This window comes from Salmo salar, chromosome ssa02, assembly GCF_905237065.1.
Source record: "Salmo salar chromosome ssa02, Ssal_v3.1, whole genome shotgun sequence".
In the NCBI taxonomy this organism is placed as follows: Eukaryota; Metazoa; Chordata; class Actinopteri; order Salmoniformes; family Salmonidae; genus Salmo; species Salmo salar.
Window position 1 is genome coordinate 2,313,662 of NC_059443.1, and position 22,225 is coordinate 2,335,886.

The following is a 22,225-nucleotide window of genomic DNA, read 5'->3' on the forward strand; positions in this document are numbered from 1 at the left end:
GAGAGGAAAGGGTTAGAGACACTACAACAGAGAGAGGAAAGGGTTAGAGACACTACAACAGAGAGAGGAAAAGGGTTAGAGACACTACAACAGAGAGAGGAAAGGGTTAGAGACACTACAACAGAGAGAGGAAAGGGTTAGAGACACTACAACAGAGAGAGGAAAGGGTTAGAGACACTACAACAGAGAGAGGAAAGGGTTAGAGACACTACAACAGAGAGAGGAAAGGGTTAGAGACACTACAACAGAGAGAGGAAAGGGTTAGAGAGACACTACAACAGAGAGAGGAAAGGGTTAGAGACACTACAACAGAGAGAGGAAAGGGTTAGAGACACTACAACAGAGAGAGGAAAGGGTTAGAGACACTACAACAGAGAGAGGAAAGGGTTAGAGACACTACAACAGAGAGAGGAAAGGGTTAGAGACACTACAACAGAGAGAGGAAAGGGTTAGAGACACTACAACAGAGAGAGGAAAGGGTTAGAGAGACACTACAACAGAGAGAGGAAAGGGTTAGAGACACTACAACAGAGAGAGGAAAGGGTTAGAGACACTACAACAGAGAGAGGAAAGGGTTAGAGAGACACTACAACAGAGAGAGGAAAGGGTTAGAGACACTACAACAGAGAGAGGAAAGGGTTAGAGACACTACAACAGAGAGAGGAAAGGGTTAGAGACACTACAACAGAGAGAGGAAAGGGTTAGAGACACTACAACAGAGAGAGGAAAGGGTTAGAGACACTACAACAGAGAGAGGAAAGGGTTAGAGACACTACAACAGAGAGAGGAAAGGGTTAGAGACACTACAACAGAGAGAGGAAAGGGTTAGAGACACTACAACAGAGAGAGGAAAGGGTTAGAGACACTACAACAGAGAGAGGAAAGGGTTAGAGACACTACAACAGAGAGAGGAAAGGGTTAGAGACACTACAACAGAGAGAGGAAAGGGTTAGAGACACTACAACAGAGAGAGGAAAGGGTTAGAGACACTACAACAGAGAGAGGAAAGGGTTAGAGACACTACAACAGAGAGAGGAAAGGGTTAGAGACACTACAACAGAGAGAGGAAAGGGTTAGAGACACTACAACAGAGAGAGGAAAGGGTTAGAGACACTACAACAGAGAGAGGAAAGGGTTAGAGACACTACAACAGAGAGAGGAAAGGGTTAGAGACACTACAACAGAGAGAGGAAAGGGTTAGAGACACTACAACAGAGAGAGGAAAGGGTTAGAGACACTACAACAGAGAGAGGAAAGGGTTAGAGACACTACAACAGAGAGAGGAAAGGGTTAGAGACACTACAACAGAGAGAGGAAAGGGTTAGAGACACTACAACAGAGAGAGGAAAGGGTTAGAGACACTACAACAGAGAGAGGAAAGGGTTAGAGACACTACAACAGAGAGAGGAAAGGGTTAGAGACACTACAACAGAGAGAGGAAAGGGTTAGAGACACTACAACAGAGAGAGGAAAGGGTTAGAGACACTACAACAGAGAGAGGAAAGGGTTAGAGACACTACAACAGAGAGAGGAAAGGGTTAGAGACACTACAACAGAGAGAGGAAAGGGTTAGAGACACTACAACAGAGAGAGGAAAGGGTTAGAGACACTACAACAGAGAGAGGAAAGGGTTAGAGACACTACAACAGAGAGAGGAAAGGGTTAGAGAGACACTACAACAGAGAGAGGAAAGGGTTAGAGACACTACAACAGAGAGAGGAAAGGGTTAGAGACACTACAACAGAGAGAGGAAAGGGTTAGAGACACTACAACAGAGAGAGGAAAGGGTTAGAGACACTACAACAGAGAGAGGAAAGGGTTAGAGACACTACAACAGAGAGAGGAAAGGGTTAGAGACACTACAACAGAGAGAGGAAAGGGTTAGAGACACTACAACAGAGAGAGGAAAGGGTTAGAGACACTACAACAGAGAGAGGAAAGGGTTAGAGACACTACAACAGAGAGAGGAAAGGGTTAGAGACACTACAACAGAGAGAGGAAAGGGTTAGAGACACTACAACAGAGAGAGGAAAGGGTTAGAGAGACACTACAACAGAGAGAGGAAAAGGGTTAGAGACACTACAACAGAGAGAGGAAAGGGTTAGAGACACTACAACAGAGAGAGGAAAGGGTTAGAGACACTACAACAGAGAGAGGAAAGGGTTAGAGACACTACAACAGAGAGAGGAAAGGGTTAGAGACACTACAACAGAGAGAGGAAAGGGTTAGAGACACTACAACAGAGAGAGGAAAGGGTTAGAGACACTACAACAGAGAGAGGAAAGGGTTAGAGACACTACAACAGAGAGAGGAAAGGGTTAGAGACACTACAACAGAGAGAGGAAAGGGTTAGAGACACTACAACAGAGAGAGGAAAGGGTTAGAGACACTACAACAGAGAGAGGAAAGGGTTAGAGACACTACAACAGAGAGAGGAAAGGGGTTAGAGACACTACAACAGAGAGAGGAAAGGGTTAGAGACACTACAACAGAGAGAGGAAAGGGTTAGAGACACTACAACAGAGAGAGGAAAGGGTTAGAGAGACACTACAACAGAGAGAGGAAAGGGTTAGAGACACTACAACAGAGAGAGGAAAGGGTTAGAGACACTACAACAGAGAGAGGAAAGGGTTAGAGACACTACAACAGAGAGAGGAAAGGGTTAGAGACACTACAACAGAGAGAGGAAAGGGTTAGAGACACTACAACAGAGAGAGGAAAGGGTTAGAGACACTACAACAGAGAGAGGAAAGGGTTAGAGACACTACAACAGAGAGAGGAAAGGGTTAGAGACACTACAACAGAGAGAGGAAAGGGTTAGAGACACTACAACAGAGAGAGGAAAGGGTTAGAGACACTACAACAGAGAGAGGAAAGGGTTAGAGACACTACAACAGAGAGAGGAAAGGGTTAGAGACACTACAACAGAGAGAGGAAAGGGTTAGAGACACTACAACAGAGAGAGGAAAGGGTTAGAGACACTACAACAGAGAGAGGAAAGGGTTAGAGACACTACAACAGAGAGAGGAAAGGGTTAGAGACACTACAACAGAGAGAGGAAAGGGTTAGAGACACTACAACAGAGAGAGGAAAGGGTTAGAGACACTACAACAGAGAGAGGAAAGGGTTAGAGACACTACAACAGAGAGAGGAAAGGGTTAGAGACACTACAACAGAGAGAGGAAAGGGTTAGAGAGACACTACAACAGAGAGAGGAAAGGGTTAGAGACACTACAACAGAGAGAGGAAAGGGTTAGAGACACTACAACAGAGAGAGGAAAGGGTTAGAGAGACACTACAACAGAGAGAGGAAAGGGTTAGAGACACTACAACAGAGAGAGGAAAGGGTTAGAGACACTACAACAGAGAGAGGAAAGGGTTAGAGACACTACAACAGAGAGAGGAAAGGGTTAGAGACACTACAACAGAGAGAGGAAAGGGTTAGAGACACTACAACAGAGAGAGGAAAGGGTTAGAGACACTACAACAGAGAGAGGAAAGGGTTAGAGACACTACAACAGAGAGAGGAAAGGGTTAGAGACACTACAACAGAGAGAGGAAAGGGTTAGAGACACTACAACAGAGAGAGGAAAGGGTTAGAGACACTACAACAGAGAGAGGAAAGGGTTAGAGACACTACAACAGAGAGAGGAAAGGGTTAGAGACACTACAACAGAGAGAGGAAAGGGTTAGAGAGACACTACAACAGAGAGAGGAAAGGGTTAGAGACACTACAACAGAGAGAGGAAAGGGTTAGAGACACTACAACAGAGAGAGGAAAGGGTTAGAGACACTACAACAGAGAGAGGAAAGGGTTAGAGACACTACAACAGAGAGAGGAAAGGGTTAGAGACACTACAACAGAGAGAGGAAAGGGTTAGAGACACTACAACAGAGAGAGGAAAGGGTTAGAGACACTACAACAGAGAGAGGAAAGGGTTAGAGAGACACTACAACAGAGAGAGGAAAGGGTTAGAGACACTACAACAGAGAGAGGAAAGGGTTAGAGACACTACAACAGAGAGAGGAAAGGGTTAGAGAGACACTACAACAGAGAGAGGAAAGGGTTAGAGAGACACTACAACAGAGAGAGGAAAGGGTTAGAGACACTACAACAGAGAGAGGAAAGGGTTAGAGACACTACAACAGAGAGAGGAAAGGGTTAGAGAGACACTACAACAGAGAGAGGAAAGGGTTAGAGACACTACAACAGAGAGAGGAAAGGGTTAGAGAGACACTACAACAGAGAGAGGAAAGGGTTAGAGACACTACAACAGAGAGAGGAAAGGGTTAGAGACACTACAACAGAGAGAGGAAAGGGTTAGAGACACTACAACAGAGAGAGGAAAGGGTTAGAGACACTACAACAGAGAGAGGAAAGGGTTAGAGACACTACAACAGAGAGAGGAAAGGGTTAGTGACACTACAACAGAGAGAGGAAAGGGTTAGAGACACTACAACAGAGAGAGGAAAGGGTTAGAGACACTACAACAGAGAGAGGAAAGGGTTAGTGACACTACAACAGAGAGAGGAAAGGGTTAGAGACACTACAACAGAGAGAGGAAAGGGTTAGAGACACTACAACAGAGAGAGGAAAGGGTTAGTGACACTACAACAGAGAGAGGAAAGGGTTAGAGACACTACAACAGAGAGAGGGAAAGGGTTAGAGACACTACAACAGAGAGAGGAAAGGGTTAGAGACACTACAACAGAGAGAGGAAAGGGTTAGAGACACTACAACAGAGAGAGGAAAGGGTTAGAGACACTACAACAGAGAGAGGAAAGGGTTAGAGAGACACTACAACAGAGAGAGGAAAGGGTTAGAGAGACACTACAACAGAGAGAGGAAAGGGTTAGAGAGACACTACAACAGAGAGAGGAAAGGGTTAGAGACACTACAACAGAGAGAGGAAAGGGTTAGAGACACTACAACAGAGAGAGGAAAGGGTTAGAGACACTACAACAGAGAGAGGAAAGGGTTAGAGACACTACAACAGAGAGAGGAAAGGGTTAGAGAGACACTACAACAGAGAGAGGAAAGGGTTAGAGAGACACTACAACAGAGAGAGGAAAGGGTTAGAGAGACACTACAACAGAGAGAGGAAAGGGTTAGAGAGACACTACAACAGAGAGAGGAAAGGGTTAGAGACACTACAACAGAGAGAGGAAAGGGTTAGTGACACTACAACAGAGAGAGGAAAGGGTTAGTGACACTACAACAGAGAGAGGAAAGGGTTAGAGACACTACAACAGAGAGAGGAAAGGGTTAGAGACACTACAACAGAGTGAGGAAAGGGTTAGAGACACTACAACAGAGAGAGGAAAGGGTTAGAGAGACACTACAACAGAGAGAGGAAAGGGTTAGAGACACTACAACAGAGAGAGGAAAGGGTTAGTGACACTACAACAGAGAGAGGAAAGGGTTCATGACACTACAACAGAGAGAGGAAAGGGTTAGAGAGACACTACAACAGAGAGAGGAAAGGGTTAGAGACACTACAACAGAGAGAGGAAAGGGTTAGAGACACTACAACAGAGAGATGAAAGGGTTAGAGACACTACAACAGAGAGAGGAAAGGGTTAGAGACACTACAACAGAGAGAGGAAAGGGTTCGTGACACTACAACAGAGAGAGGAAAGGGTTAGAGACACTACAACAGAGAGAGGAAAGGGTTAGAGACACTACAACAGAGAGAGAGGAAAGGGTTAGAGAGACACTACAACAGAGAGAGGAAAGGGTTAGAGACACTACAACAGAGAGAGGAAAGGGTTAGTGACACTACAACAGAGAGAGGAAAGGGTTAGAGACACTACAACAGAGAGAGGAAAGGGTTAGAGACACTACAACAGAGAGAGGAAAGGGTTAGTGACACTACAACAGAGAGAGGAAAGGGTTAGAGACACTACAACAGAGAGAGGAAAGGGTTAGAGACACTACAACAGAGAGAGGAAAGGGTTAGAGACACTACAACAGAGAGAGGAAAGGGTTAGTGACACTACAACAGAGAGAGGAAAGGGTTAGAGACACTACAACAGAGAGAGGAAAGGGTTAGTGACACTACAACAGAGAGAGGAAAGGGTTAGAGACACTACAACAGAGAGAGGAAAGGGTTAGAGACACTACAACAGAGAGAGGAAAGGGTTAGAGAGACACTACAACAGAGAGAGGAAAGGGTTAGTGACACTACAACAGAGAGAGGAAAGGGTTAGTGACACTACAACAGAGAGAGGAAAGGGTTAGAGAGACACTACAACAGAGAGAGGAAAGGGTTATAGACACTACAACAGAGAGAGGAAAGGGTTAGTGACACTACAACAGAGAGAGGAAAGGGTTAGAGACACTACAACAGAGAGAGGAAAGGGTTAGAGAGACACTACAACAGAGAGAGGAAAGGGTTAGTGACACTACAACAGAGAGAGGAAAGGGTTAGAGACACTACAACAGAGATAGGAAAGGGTTAGAGACACTACAACAGAGAGAGGAAAGGGTTAGAGAGACACTACAACAGAGAGAGGAAAGGGTTAGAGACACTACAACAGAGAGAGGAAAGGGTTAGAGAGACACTACAACAGAGAGAGGAAAGGGTTAGTGACACTACAACAGAGAGAGGAAAGGGTTAGAGAGACACTACAACAGAGAGAGGAAAGGGTTAGAGACACTACAACAGAGAGAGGAAAGGGTTAGAGAGACACTACAACAGAGAGAGGAAAGGGTTAGAGACACTACAACAGAGAGAGGAAAGGGTTAGTGACACTACAACAGAGAGAGGAAAGGGTTCATGACACTACAACAGAGAGAGGAAAGGGTTAGAGAGACACTACAACAGAGAGAGGAAAGGGTTAGAGACACTACAACAGAGAGAGGAAAGGGTTAGAGACACTACAACAGAGAGATGAAAGGGTTAGAGACACTACAACAGAGAGAGGAAAGGGTTAGAGACACTACAACAGAGAGAGGAAAGGGTTCATGACACTACAACAGAGAGAGGAAAGGGTTAGAGACACTACAACAGAGAGATGAAAGGGTTAGAGACACTACAACAGAGAGAGGAAAGGGTTAGAGAGACACTACAACAGAGAGAGGAAAGGGTTAGAGACACTACAACAGAGAGAGGAAAGGGTTAGTGACACTACAACAGAGAGAGGAAAGGGTTAGAGACACTACAACAGAGAGAGGAAAGGGTTAGAGACACTACAACAGAGAGAGGAAAGGGTTAGTGACACTACAACAGAGAGAGGAAAGGGTTAGAGACACTACAACAGAGAGAGGAAAGGGTTAGAGACACTACAACAGAGAGAGGAAAGGGTTAGAGACACTACAACAGAGAGAGGAAAGGGTTAGTGACACTACAACAGAGAGAGGAAAGGGTTAGAGACACTACAACAGAGAGAGGAAAGGGTTAGTGACACTACAACAGAGAGAGGAAAGGGTTAGAGACACTACAACAGAGAGAGGAAAGGGTTAGAGACACTACAACAGAGAGAGGAAAGGGTTAGAGAGACACTACAACAGAGAGAGGAAAGGGTTAGTGACACTACAACAGAGAGAGGAAAGGGTTAGAGACACTACAACAGAGAGAGGAAAGGGTTAGAGACACTACAACAGAGAGAGGAAAGGGTTAGAGACACTACAACAGAGAGAGGAAAGGGTTAGTGACACTACAACAGAGAGAGGAAAGGGTTAGAGACACTACAACAGAGAGAGGAAAGGGTTAGTGACACTACAACAGAGAGAGGAAAGGGTTAGAGACACTACAACAGAGAGAGGAAAGGGTTAGAGACACTACAACAGAGAGAGGAAAGGGTTAGAGAGACACTACAACAGAGAGAGGAAAGGGTTAGTGACACTACAACAGAGAGAGGAAAGGGTTAGTGACACTACAACAGAGAGAGGAAAGGGTTAGAGAGACACTACAACAGAGAGAGGAAAGGGTTATAGACACTACAACAGAGAGAGGAAAGGGTTAGTGACACTACAACAGAGAGAGGAAAGGGTTAGAGACACTACAACAGAGAGAGGAAAGGGTTAGAGAGACACTACAACAGAGAGAGGAAAGGGTTAGTGACACTACAACAGAGAGAGGAAAGGGTTAGAGACACTACAACAGAGATAGGAAAGGGTTAGAGACACTACAACAGAGAGAGGAAAGGGTTAGAGAGACACTACAACAGAGAGAGGAAAGGGTTAGAGACACTACAACAGAGAGAGGAAAGGGTTAGAGAGACACTACAACAGAGAGAGGAAAGGGTTAGAGACACTACAACAGAGAGAGGAAAGGGTTAGAGACACTACAACAGAGAGAGGAAACTTACCCTTTCCTCTACAAGGTGTCGAAAGCATCTCCACAGGGATACTGGCCCATGTGGACTCAAATGCTTCCCACAGTTGGGTCAAGTTGTCTGGAAGTCCTTTGGGTGGTGGACCATTCTTGAGTGTGAAAAACCCAGCAGCGTTGCTGTTCTTGACACAAACTGGTGTGCCTGGTATCTACTACCATACCCCGTTCAAAGGCACTTCAATCTTTAGTCTTTCCCATTCACCCCTGAATGGAACAAATACACAATCCATGTCTCAAATGTCTCAAGGCTTAAAAATCCTTCTTTAACCTGTCTCCTCCCCTTAACCTGTCTCCTCCCCTTAACCTGTCTCCTCCCCTTAACCTGTCTCCTCCCCTTAACCTGTCTCCTCCCCTTAACCTGTCTCCTCCCCTTAACCTGTCTCCTCCCCTTAACCTGTCTCCTCCCCTTAACCTGTCTCCTCCCCTTAACCTGTCTCCTCCCCTTAACCTGTCTCCTCCCCTTAACCTGTCTCCTCCCCTTAACCTGTCTCCTCCCCTTAACCTGTCTCCTCCCCTTAACCTGTCTCCTCCCTTAACCTGTCTCCTCCCCTTAACCTGTCTCCTCCCCTTAACCTGTCTCCTCCCCTTAACCTGTCTCCTCCCCTTAACCTGTCTCCTCCCCTTAACCTGTCTCCTCCCCTTAACCTGTCTCCTCCCCTTAACCTGTCTCCTCCCCTTAACCTGTCTCCTCCCCTTAACCTGTCTCCTCCCCTTAACCTGTCTCCTCCCCTTAACCTGTCTCCTCCCCTTAACCTGTCTCCTCCCCTTAACCTGTCTCCTCCCCTTAACCTGTCTCCTCCCCTTAACCTGTCTCCTCCCTTAACCTGTCTCCTCCCCTTAACCTGTCTCCTCCCCTTAACCTGTCTCCTCCCCTTAACCTGTCTCCTCCCCTTAACCTGTCTCCTCCCCTTAACCTGTCTCCTCCCCTTAACCTGTCTCCTCCCCTTCATCTACACTGATTGAAGTGGATTTAACAACTGACATCAATAAGGGATCATATCTTTCACCTGGATTCACCTGGTCAGTCTGTCATGGAAAGAGCAGGTGTTCTTAATGTTTTGTCCCCTCAGTGTATTTTAGTCTGTTTGAATTCATTAGTTTCTATTTCTGGTCCTGAATTAGGCTAGGTAACTGTTGAATATTGGGTAGTGTCGTGTGTTGCCTCAGCCAGAGAGTGTTAGTGTGTCAATGTTTGACGACTGCATGAGCCAGTCCTCTGTGAATTGGAGAAGCTTCTGGTGATTCTACTCTCTGCTCCTCTCCTTTCCTCCTCTCTCCTCTCCTCTCCTGTCCCCTTCTGTCTCCTCTTCTCCCCTCCTCTCCCCGTCCTCTCCTCTCCTGTCCTCTCCTCTCCTCTCCTGTCTCCTCCTCTCCCGTCCCTCTGCTCTCCTCTCCTCTCCTGTCCCCTCCTGTCTCCTCTTCTCCCCTCCTCTCCCGTCCTCTGCTCTCCTGTCCCCTCCTCTCCTGTCCCCTCCTGTCTCCTCCTCTCCCGTCCCTCTGCTCTCCACTCCTCTCCTGTCCCCTCCTCTCCCATCCTCTCCTGTCCTCTCCTGTCCCCTCCTCTCCCCTCCTCTCCTTTCCTCCTCTCTCCTCTCCTGTCCCCTCCTCTCCTGTCCCCTCCTGTCTCCTCCTCTCCCGTCCTCTGCTCTCCCCTCCTCTCCCATCCTCTCCTGTCCTCTCCTGTCCCCTCCTCTCCCCTCCTCTCTTCTCCTCTCCTTTCCTCCTCTCTCCTCTCCTGTCCCCTCCTCTCCTGTCCCCTCCTGTCTCCTCCTCTCCGTCCTCTCCTCTCCTCTCCTCTCTCCTCTCCTCTCCTCTCCTCTCCTCTCCTCTCCTCTCCTCTCCTCTCCTCTCCTCTCCTCTCCTACAGTAGTGGTCTGTCTCATCACACCCAGTGGGGAGTAAATGAGATGTGACTCATACTTAGAGAGGTGACAGCCTGCCTGTCAGGACACTGTCGTGTGCTCTACCGTTTACTGTCTCTGTCTGGGGGATGTTGTCTTGTAGAGCTACATTATACTGCCTCCACATTACATAATACTGCCTCCACGTTACATTATACTGCCTCCACGTTACATTATACTGCCTCCACGTTACATTATACTGCCTCCACGTTACATTATACTGCCTCCACATTACATTATACTGCCTCCACATTACATTATACTGCCTCCACGTTACATTATACTGCCTCCACGTTACATTATACTGCCTCCACGTTACATTATACTGCCTCCAGATCACATTATACTGCCTCCACGTTACATTATACTGCCTCCACATTACATTATACTGCCTCCACATTACATTATACTGCCTCCACATTACATTATACTGCCTCCACATTACATTATACTGCCTCCACATTACATTATACTGCCTCCACGTTACATTATACTGCCTCCACATTACATTATACTGCCTCCACATTACATTATACTGCCTCCACGTTACATTATACTGCCTCCACGTTACATTATACTGCCTCCACATTACATTATACTGCCTCCACATGACATTATACTGCCTCCACGTTACATTATACTGCCTCCACATTACATTATACTGCCTCCACGTTACATTATACTGCCTCCACGTTACATTATACTGCCTCCACGTTACATTATACTGCCTCCACATTACATTATACTGCCTCCACATTACATTATACTGCCTCCACATTACATTATACTGCCTCCACGTTACATTATACTGCCTCCAGCTCACATTACATTATACTGCCTCCACATTACATTATACTGCCTCCAGCTCACATTACATTATACTGCCTCCACATTACATTATACTGCCTGCACGTTACATTATACTGCCTCTACGTTACGTTATACTGCCTCCACGTTACATTATACTGCCTCCACGTTACATTATACTGCCTCCACGTTACGTTATACTGCCTCTACGTTACGTTATACTGCCTCCACGTTACATTATACTGCCTCCACGTTACATTATACTGCCTCCACATTACATTATACTGCCTCCACATTACATTATACTGCCTCCACGTTACATTATACTGCCTCACATTACATTATACTGCCTCCACATTACATTATACTGCCTCCACATTACATTATACTGCCTCCACGTTACATTATACTGCTTCACATTACATTATACTGCCTCCACATTACATTATACTGCCTCCACATTACATTATACTGCCTCCACATTACATTATACTGCCTCCAGCTCACATTACATTATACTGCCTCCACATTACTTATACTGCCTCCACATTACATTATACTGCCTCCACATTACATTATACTGCCTCCAGCTCACATTACATTATACTGCCTCCACATTACATTATACTGCCTCCACGTTACATTATACTGCCTCCACGTTACATTATACTGCCTCCACATTACATTATACTGCCTCCACGTTACATTATACTGCCTCCACATTACATTATACTGCCTCCACATTACATTATACTGCCTCTACGTTACATTATACTGCCTCCACGTTACATTATACTGCCTCCACTTTACATTATACTGCCTCCAGATCACATTATACTGCCTCCACGTTACATTATACTGCCTCCACATTACATTATACTGCCTCCACATTACATTATACTGCCTCCACATCACATTATACTGCCTCCACATTACATTATACTGCCTCCACATTACATTATACTGCCTCCACATTACATTATACTGCCTCCACATTACATTATACTGCCTCCACATTACATTATACTGCCTCCACATTACATTATACTGCCTCCACGTTACATTATACTGCCTCCACGTTACATTATACTGCCTCCACATTACATTATACTGCCTCCACATTACATTATACTGCCTCCACATTACATTATACTGCCTCCACGTTACATTATACTGCCTCCACATTACATTATACTGCCTCCACATTACATTATACTGCCTCCACGTTACATTATACTGCCTCCACATTACTGCCCATTATACTGCCTCCACGTTACATTATACTGCCTCCACATTACATTATACTGCCTCCACATTACATTATACTGCCTCCACGTTACATTATACTGCCTCCACATTACATTATTTATACTGCCTCCACATTACATTATACTGCCTCCACGTTACATTATACTGCCTCCACATTACATTATACTGCCTCCAGCTCACATTACATTATACTGCCTCCACATTACATTATACTGCCTGCACGTTACATTATACTGCCTCCACGTTACATTATACTGCCTCCACATTACATTATACTGCCTCCACATTACATTATACTGCCTCCACGTTACATTATACTGCCTCCACATTACATTATACTGCCTCCACATTACATTATACTGCCTCCACGTTACATTATACTGCCTCCACATTACATTATACTGCCTCCACATTACATTATACTGCCTCCACATTACATTATACTGCCTCCACATTACATTATACTGCCTCCACATTACATTATACTGCCTCTACGTTACATTATACTGCCTCCACGTTACATTATACTGCCTCCACATGACATTATACTGCCTCTACATTACATTATACTGCCTCCACATTACATTATACTGCCTCCACATTACATTATACTGCCTCCACATTACATTATACTGCCTCCACATTACATTATACTGCCTCCACATTACATTATACTGCCTCCACGTTACATTATACTGCCTCACATTACATTATACTGCCTCCACATTACATTATACTGCCTCCACATTACATTATACTGCCTCCACGTTACATTATACTGCTTCACATTACATTATACTGCCTCCAGATTACATTATACTGCCTCCACATTACATTATACTGCCTCCACGTTACATTATACTGCCTCCAGCTCACATTACATTATACTGCCTCCACATTACATTATACTGCCTCCACATTACATTATACTGCCTCCACATTACATTATACTGCCTCCACATTACATTATACTGCCTCCACATTACATTATACTGCCTCCACGTTACATTATACTGCCTCCACGTTACATTATACTGCCTCCACGTTACATTATACTGCCTCACATTACATTATACTGCCTCCACATTACATTATACTGCCTCCACATTACATTATACTGCCTCCACATTACATTATACTGCCTCCACGTTACATTATACTGCCTCCACGTTACATTATACTGCCTCCACGTTACATTATACTGCCTCCACATTACATTATACTGCCTCCACATTACATTATACTGCCTCCACATTACATTATACTGCCTCCACATGACATTATACTGCCTCCACGTTACATTATACTGCCTCCACATTACATTATACTGCCTCCACATTACATTATACTGCCTCCACATTACATTATACTGCCTCCACATTACATTATACTGCCTCCACATTACATTATACTGCCTCCAGCTCACATTACATTATACTGCCTCCACATTACATTATACTGCCTCCACGTTACATTATACTGCCTCCACGTTATATTATACTGCCTCCACGTTACATTATACTGCCTCCACATTACATTATACTGCCTCCACATTACATTATACTGCCTCCACATTACATTATACTGCCTCCACGTTACATTATACTGCCTCCAGCTCACATTACATTATACTGCCTCCACATTACATTATACTGCCTCCAGCTCACATTACATTATACTGCCTCCACATTACATTATACTGCCTCCACGTTACATTATACTGCCTCCACGTTACATTATACTGCCTCCACATTACATTATACTGCCTCCACGTTACATTATACTGCCTCCACATTACATTATACTGCCTCCACGTTACATTATACTGCCTCCACATTACATTATACTGCCTCCACATTACATTATACTGCCTCTACGTTACATTATACTGCCTCCACGTTACATTATACTGCCTCCACGTTACATTATACTGCCTCCAGATCACATTATACTGCCTCCACGTTACATTATACTGCCTCCACATTACATTATACTGCCTCCACATTACATTATACTGCCTCCACATTACATTATACTGCCTCCACATTACATTATACTGCCTCCACATTACGTTATACTGCCTCCACATTACATTATACTGCCTCCACGTTACATTATACTGCTTCACATTACATTATACTGCCTGCCGACCATCAAACTGGTCTTTCACTGTCTGACAGATAATGTCTGGAGAATAATGGTTGAAGGGACTCTCCTGCAGACTGTACCGTCTATCCTGTAAATAAACAATGTTGTGTTGTTCTGTCTATCCTGTAAATAAACAACATTGTGTTGTTCTGTCTATCCTGTAAATAAACAATGTTGTGTTGTTCTGTCTATCCTGTAAATAAACAACGTTGTGTTGTTCTGTCTATCCTGTAAATAAACAACATTGTGTTGTTCTGTCTATCCTGTAAATAAACAACATTGTGTTGTTCTGTCTATCCTCTAAATAAACAATGTTGTGTTGTTCTGTCTATCCTGTAAATAAACAATGTTGTGTTGTTCTCTAAATAAACAATGTTGTGTTGTTCTGTCTATCCTGTAAATAAACAACATTGTGTTGTTCTGTCTATCCTGTAAATAAACAATGTTGTGTTGTTCTGTCTATCCTGTAAATAAACAACATTGTGTTGTTCTGTCTATCCTGTAAATAAACAATGTTGTGTTGTTCTCTAAATAAACAATGTTGTGTTGTTCTGTCTATCCTGTAAATAAACAACGTTGTGTTGTTCTGTCTACCCTGTAAATAAACAATGTTGTGTTGTTCTGTCTATCCTCTAAATAAACAATGTTGTGTTGTTCTGTCTATCCTGTAAATAAACAACATTGTGTTGTTCTGTCTATCCTGTAAATAAACAATGTTGTGTTGTTCTGTAAATAAACAACGTTGTGTTGTTCTGTCTACCCTGTAAATAAACAATGTTGTGTTGTTCTGTCTATCCTCTAAATAAACAATGTTGTGTTGTTCTGTCTATCCTGTAAATAAACAGTGTGTGGTTCTGTAAATAACTCAATGTAATGAATGTCTGTCTCCAGGTTTGTGGACGTTGCTCTGAGGACCATCATGCGGGTCATGTGGTTTGCGGGAGGCTTCCATTGGATGACGGTGAAGGGGCGCCAGGCGCTGCCGGCCGAGGCTCCTATCCTAACGCTGGGACCCCACTCCTCTTACTTTGATGCCATCCCCGTCACCATGTCCATGTCCTCCATCGTCATGAAGGCAGAGAGCAAGGACATCCCTGTCTGGGGCAGTGAGTCGCATTCTCTATGTCCCTCTGTCTCTCTGTCTCTGTCTCTGTCTCTGTCTCTCTCTGTCTCTCTGTCTCTCTCTCTCTCTCTCTCTCTCTGTCTTTCTCTGTCTCTCTGTCTCTGTCTCTGTCTCTCTCTGTCTCTCTCTCTCTCTCTCTCTCTCTCTCTCTCTCTCTCTCTCTCTCTGTCTCTCTCTGTTTCTCTATGTCTCTGTCTGTCTCTGTCTCTCTCTCTCTCTCTCTCTCTCTCTCTCTCTCTCTCTCTGTCTTTCTGTGTCTCTCTGTCTCTCTCTGTTTCTCTATGTCTCTGTCTGTCTCTGTCTCTCTCTCTTGCCCAACCCCAATTCAATCCTTTGCCCCAAACCCCTCTGCACTGGTGAGATATCTCTCAACACTACTGCCCTGTCTGACATAGTGTATCTGAGAGAGAGAGAGACAGAGAGAGAGAGAGAAACAGCTGGAGAGAGGAAGCTGGAGATGGAGAGCTGGAGAAAGAGAGTTGGATGACTGTCAGTTCTGTAGTAGCCTATATAAAGTGTACCTTAAGTCAGTGTTCCTTTGTGCCACTAGGCCGATACTGTAGACAAGTGAGCATTGAATTCCTCTAACCTGTGATCTTATCTCACACAGAAGATCATTGGGAAATTCACTAACACTTTATTAAATTTAAGTATGACTGTGTTATACCTTTGCTAATATTCATAGAGACCTATGAGGGGAAACGTTTTACTGCAGCGTTGTTGGCTGAGTTTCAGGCCAGGATCTAATAACCTCCTTAACATCTTGTTAGGGTAACCAGGCATAGCTGAGGGAGTGGATTTGGACATTAATTGTGTTCAGCAGCAGCAAGCCTAGTCTGTAATAGAATCATGTTGGCTGTGTAGTGTAGTGGCTAGGCTAGCTCCCTGGGACTAATGGCTGTGTAGTGGCTAGGCTAGCTCCCTGGGACTAATGGCTGTGATGTGTAGTGGCTAGGCTAGCTCCCTGGGGCTAATGGCTGTGTAGTGGCTAGACTAGCTCCCTGGGGCTAATGACTGTGTAGTGGCTAGGCTAGCTCTCTGGGGCTAATGGCTGTGTAGTGGCTAGGCTAGCTCCCCTGGGACTAATGGCTGTGCTGTGTAATGGCTAGGCTAGCTCCCTGGGACTAATGGCTGTGCTGTGTAGTGGCTAGGCTAGCTCCCTGGGGCTAATGGCTGTGCTGTGTAGTGGCTAGGCTAGCTCCCTGGGGCTAATGGCTGTGTAGTGGCTAGGCTAGCTCCCTGGGGCTAATGACTGTGTAGTGGCTAGGCTAGCTCCCTGGGGCTAATGGCTGTGTAGTGGCTAGGCTAGCTCCCTGGGACTAATGGCTGTGCTGTGTAATGGCTAGGCTAGCTCCCTGGGACTAATGGCTGTGCTGTGTAGTGGCTAGGCTAGCTCCCCTGGGGCTAATGGCTGTGCTGTGTAGTGGCTAGGCTAGCTCCCTGGGGCTAATGGCTGTGTAATGGCTAGGCTAGCTCCCTGGGACTAATGGCTGTGTAGTGGCTAGGCTAGCTCCCTGGGACTAATGGCTGTGTAGTGGATAGACTAGCTCCCTGGGACTAATGGCTGTGATGTGTAGTGGCTAGGCTATCTCCCTGGGGCTAATGGCTGTGTAGTGGCTAGACTAGCTCCCTGGGACTAATGACTGTGTAGTGGCTAGGCTAGCTCCCTGGGACTAATGGCTGTCTAGTGGCTAGGCTAGCTCCCTGGGACTAATGGCTGTGTAGTGGCTAGGCTAGCTCCCTGGGACTAATGGCTGTCTAGTGGCTAGACTAGCTCCCTGGGACTAATGGCTGTGTAGTGGCTAGGCTAGCTCCCTGGGACTAATGGCTGTCTAGTGGCTAGGCTAGCTCCCTGGGACTAATGGCTGTCTAGTGGCTAGACTAGCTCCCTGGGACTAATGACTGTGTAGTGGCTAGGCTAGCTCCCCTGGGGCTAATGGCTGTGCTGTGTAGTGGCTAGACTAGCTCCCTGGGACTAATGGCTGTCTAGTGGCTAGACTAGCTCCCTGGGACTAATGGCTGTGTAGTGGCTAGGCTAGCTCCCTGGGACTAATGGCTGTCTAGTGGCTAGGCTAGCTCCCTGGGACTAATGGCTGTCTAGTGGCTAGACTAGCTCCCTGGGACTAATGACTGTGTAGTGGCTAGGCTAGCTCCCTGGGGCTAATGGCTGTGCTGTGTAGTGGCTAGACTAGCTCCCTGGGACTAATGGCTGTGTAGTGGCTAGGCTAGCTCCCTGGGGCTAATGGCTGTGTAATGGCTAGGCTAGCTCCCTGGGACTAATGGCTGTGTAGTGGCTAGGCTAGCTCCCTGGGACTAATGGCTGTGCTGTGTAGTGGCTAGGCTAGCTCCCTGGGACTAATGGCTGTGTAATGGCTAGGCTAGCTCCCTGGGACTAATGGCTGTGTAGTGGCTAGGCTAGCTCCCTGGGACTAATGGCTGTGTAGTGGCTAGGCTAGCTCCCTGGGACTAATGGCTGTGCTGTGTAGTGGCTAGGCTAGCTCCCTGGGACTAATGGCTGTGTAGTGGCTAGGCTAGCTCCCTGGGACTAATGGCTGTGTAGTGGCTAGGCTAGCTCCCTGGGACTAATGGCTGTGTAGTGGCTAGGCTAGCTCCCTGGGACTAATGACTGTGTAGTGGCTAGGCTAGCTCCCTGGGGCTAATGGCTGTGTAGTGGCTAGGCTAGCTCCCTGGGACTAATGACTGTGTAGTGGCTAGGCTAGCTCCCTGGGACTAATGACTGTTTTGTGTAGTGGCTAGACTAGCTCCCTGGGACTAATTGTTGTGTAGTGGCTAGACTAGCTCCCTGGGGCTAATGGCTCTGTAGTGGCTAGGCTAGCTCCCTGGGACTAATGGCTGTGTAGTGGCTAGGCTAGCTCCCTAGGAGTAATGACTGTGTAGTGGCTAGGCTAGCTCCCTGGGACTAATGGCTGTGTAGTGGCTAGGCTAGCTCCCCTGGGACTAATGGCTGTGTAGTGGCTAGACTAGCTCCCTGGGGCTAATGGCTGTGTAGTGGCTAGGCTAGCTCCCTGGGACTAATGACTGTGTAGTGGCAAGGCTAGCTCCCCTGGGGCTAATGGCTGTGTAGTGGCTAGACTAGCTCCCTGGGACTAATGGCTGTGTAGTGGCTAGACTAGCTCCCTGGGACTAATGGCTGTGCTGTGTAGTGGCTAGGCTAGGCTAGCTCCCTGGGACTAATGACTGTGCTGTGTAGTGGCTAGGCTAGCTCCCTGGGGCTAATGACTGTGTAGTGGCTAGGCTAGCTCCCTGGGACTAATGACTGTGTAGTGGCTAGGCTAGCTCCCTGGGGCTAATGGCTGTGCTGTATAGTGGCTAGGCTAGCTCCCTGGGACTAATGGCTGTGTAGTGGCTAGGCTAGCTCCCTGGGACTAATGGCTGTGCTGTGTAGTGGCTAGGCTAGCTCCCTGGGACTAATGACTGTGTAGTGGCTAGACTAGCTCCCTGGGGCTAATGGCTGTGTAGTGGCTAGGCTAGCTCCCTGGGACTAATGACTGTGTAGTGGCTAGACTAGCTCCCTGGGGCTAATGACTGTGTAGTGGCTAGGCTAGCTCCCTGGGGCTAATGGCTGTGCTGTGTAGTGGCTAGGCTAGCACCACAGGTCCAGGTCTATAATACAGTAGTTCTGACCCAGAGACAGGCTCAGCACCACAGGGTCCAGGTCTACAGTACAGTAGTTCTGACCCAGGCTCAGCACCACAGGGTCCAGGTCTACAGTACAGTAGTTCTGACCCAGGCTCAGCGCCACAGGGTCCAGGTCTACAGTACAGTAGTTCTGACCCAGGCTCAGCACCACAGGGTCCAGGTCTACAGTACAGTAGTTCTGACCCAGGCTCAGCACCACAGGGTCCAGGTCTATAATACAGTAGTTCTGACCCAGAGACAGGCTCAGCACCACAGGGTCCAGGTCTACAGTACAGTAATTCTGACCCAGGCTCAGCACCACAGGGTCCAGGTCTACAGTACAGTAGTTCTGACCCAGGCTCAGCACCACAGGGTCCAGGTCTACAGTACAGTAGTTTTCACCCAGGCTCAGCACCACAGGGTCCAGGTCTACAGTACAGTAGTTCTAACCCAGGCTCAGCACCACAGGGTCCAGGTCTACAGTACAGTAGTTCTGACCCAGGCTCAGCACCACAGGGTCCAGGTCTACAGTACAGCAGTAGTCTCTGATATAGAGGACATTGAGACCAGTGTCAAGGCAGGGGAAAGTGAAAGTAAAAACCTTGACTAGAGGAAGTGTTCTTGAAGAGTGAACCCTGTTTTGAACCCTGTGGTGACCTTTATGTGACGGGAGTGAACTTCCGTTCAGGAAGTGTGGTTTGAGTCGGAACAGTAACCGTTACAGTTCTGTAAATGATTGGACCTGGACAAGAGGTGTAAAAACACTGAAGCTGAGTTCGTCGATAACCACTTCCTGTTAACCTAACAGTTTTTCTGTTGTAAAATTCCAACCTGAAATTGTACAGGATCTTCAAGTCGACTTATTAGGTTTATATGTAGAAAATGTTAGTTAGTCAGGTACCTTTAACCTGGTCCCAGATCAGTTGGTGCTATCATTCTAACTCCTTGACATGTATGGCATGAGGAGAAGTGTCATGGAGTGGAATGCTGCTACCCAGGCTAATATACCTTATGGTGAGTGTCCCAGCACTAGTATGTCTCTGACTGTTGTGTCTCCTGTCCTCCAGCCCTGATCAAATACATCAGACCAGTGTTTGTCTCCAGGTCAGACCAGGACTCGCGTAAGAAGACTGTTGAGGAGATCAAACGCAGAGCCCAATCTGGAGGAGAATGGCCTCAGGTACAGTTTAATCTCTCTCTCTCTCTCTCTCTCTCTCTCTCTCTCTCTCTCTCTCTCTCTCTCTCTCTCTCTCTCTCTCTCTCTCTCTCTCTCTGTCTCTCTCTCTCTCTCTACGTCCTCCCCCAACAGGACGGGTAGCCTATCCTCATCAGAGAAGTCTTTGAAACCTTGAATAAGGGTTTCAAATTTGGGGAAATGACACTCTCTAATTGTTTTATATTTTTGACATTTTGTCAGGAAATGCAGCTCTGTCTCAGGTTCTGCTGTTGTGCAGTGGCTGCACAGCCTTTCCTCTACAGGGAGCCAGGTTTTCCTGTGTCTACCCTTCTCAATGGCAAGGCTGTGCTCACTGAGCCTGTACTTTGTCAATGTTTTTCTAAGGTTTTGATCAGTAACCATGGTCAAATATTTAGCCACATTTAGTCTCTGTCTCTCTGTATCTCTTTCTGTCTCTCTCTCTGTCTCTCTGTCTCTCTCTGTCTCTCTCTGTCTCTATAGCTCTCTGTCTCTATAGCTCTCTGTCTCTCTCTCTGTATCTCTCTCTGTCTCTCTCTTTCTCTCTGTGTCTCTCTGTCTCTCTCTCTCTCTCTCTCTCTCTCTCTCTCTCTGTGTCTCTCTGTCTCTCTCTCTCTCTCTCTCTCTCTGTATCTCTTTCTGTATCTCTCTCTGTCTCTCTCTCTGACTCTCTGTCTCTGTCTCTCTGTCTCTGTCTCTCTCTCTGTCTCTCTGTCTCTCTCTCTGTCTCTCTCTGTCTCTCTGTCTCTCACACAGGGCAAAGTAAACGTAGAGCCATGGTCTGTCGTTCTGTAAACAAACTAGATGAGGAGAACAGCCACCTAACAATGTTCAGGATGTACCGATCAGATTAGCTCATTACCATGGAAACCCGTGTGTAATAATGTTACATATATCCCCCTCTCTCCAGATAATGATTTTCCCAGAGGGAACGTGTACCAACAGGTCCTGTCTCATCACATACAAACCAGGTATGTTAGATAGTACCGTGAAGAGGAGACAGGAAAGGTAGGACATGGGTCGGATCAGAACCCATGTTGACTCTGGTACCACTAGGCTGTACATGTTGGATCAGAACCCATGTTGACTCTGGTACCACTAGGCTATACATGTTGGATCAGAACCCATGTTGACTCTGGTACCACTAGGCTATACATGTTGGATCAGAACCCATGTTGACTCTGGTACCACTAGGCTATACATGTTGGATCAGAACCCATGTTGACTCTGGTACCACTAGGCTGTACATGTTGGATCAGAACCCATGTTGACTCTGGTACCACTAGGCTATACATGTTGGATCAGAACCCATGTTGACTCTGGTACCACTAGGCTGTACATGTTGGATCAGAACCCATGTTGACAGAACCCACATACCGCCCTGTATCTCCTAGTCCACACACTGCCCTGTATATCCTAGTCCACATACTGCCCTGTATCTCCTAGTCCACATACTGCCCTGTGTCTCCTAGTCCACATACTGCCCTGTATCTCCTAGTCCACATACTGCCCTGTATCTCCTAGTCCACATACTGCCCTGTATCTCCTAGTCCACATACTGCCCTGTATCTCCTAGTCCACATACTGCCCTGTATCTCCTAGTCCACATACTGCCCTGTATCTCCTAGTCCACATACTGCCCTGTATCTCCTAGTCCACATACTGCCCTGTATCTCCTAGTCCACATACTGCCCCTGTATCTCCTAGTCCACATACTGCCCTGTATCTCCTAGTCCACATACTGCCCTGTATCTCCTAGTCGACATACTGCCCTGTATCTCCTAGTCCACATACTGCCCTGTAT

The 22,225-nt window shown here is 46.4% G+C and overlaps 1 protein-coding gene across 2 annotated transcripts in view; it reads left to right on the forward strand.

Moving 5' to 3' along the window:
- The window catches only part of LOC106597556 (lysophosphatidylcholine acyltransferase 1), a 113,852-nt gene that overhangs the window by 44,580 nt on the left and 47,047 nt on the right, over positions 1-22,225 (forward strand). For both annotated transcript variants that reach the window (XM_045696601.1, XM_045696600.1), the window contains exons 3-5: positions 15,356-15,570; positions 20,294-20,406; positions 21,332-21,392. In XM_045696601.1, coding sequence (XP_045552557.1) covers positions 15,356-15,570; positions 20,294-20,406; positions 21,332-21,392 — 389 coding nt within the window. The remainder of the gene's footprint in view (positions 1-15,355; positions 15,571-20,293; positions 20,407-21,331; positions 21,393-22,225) is intronic.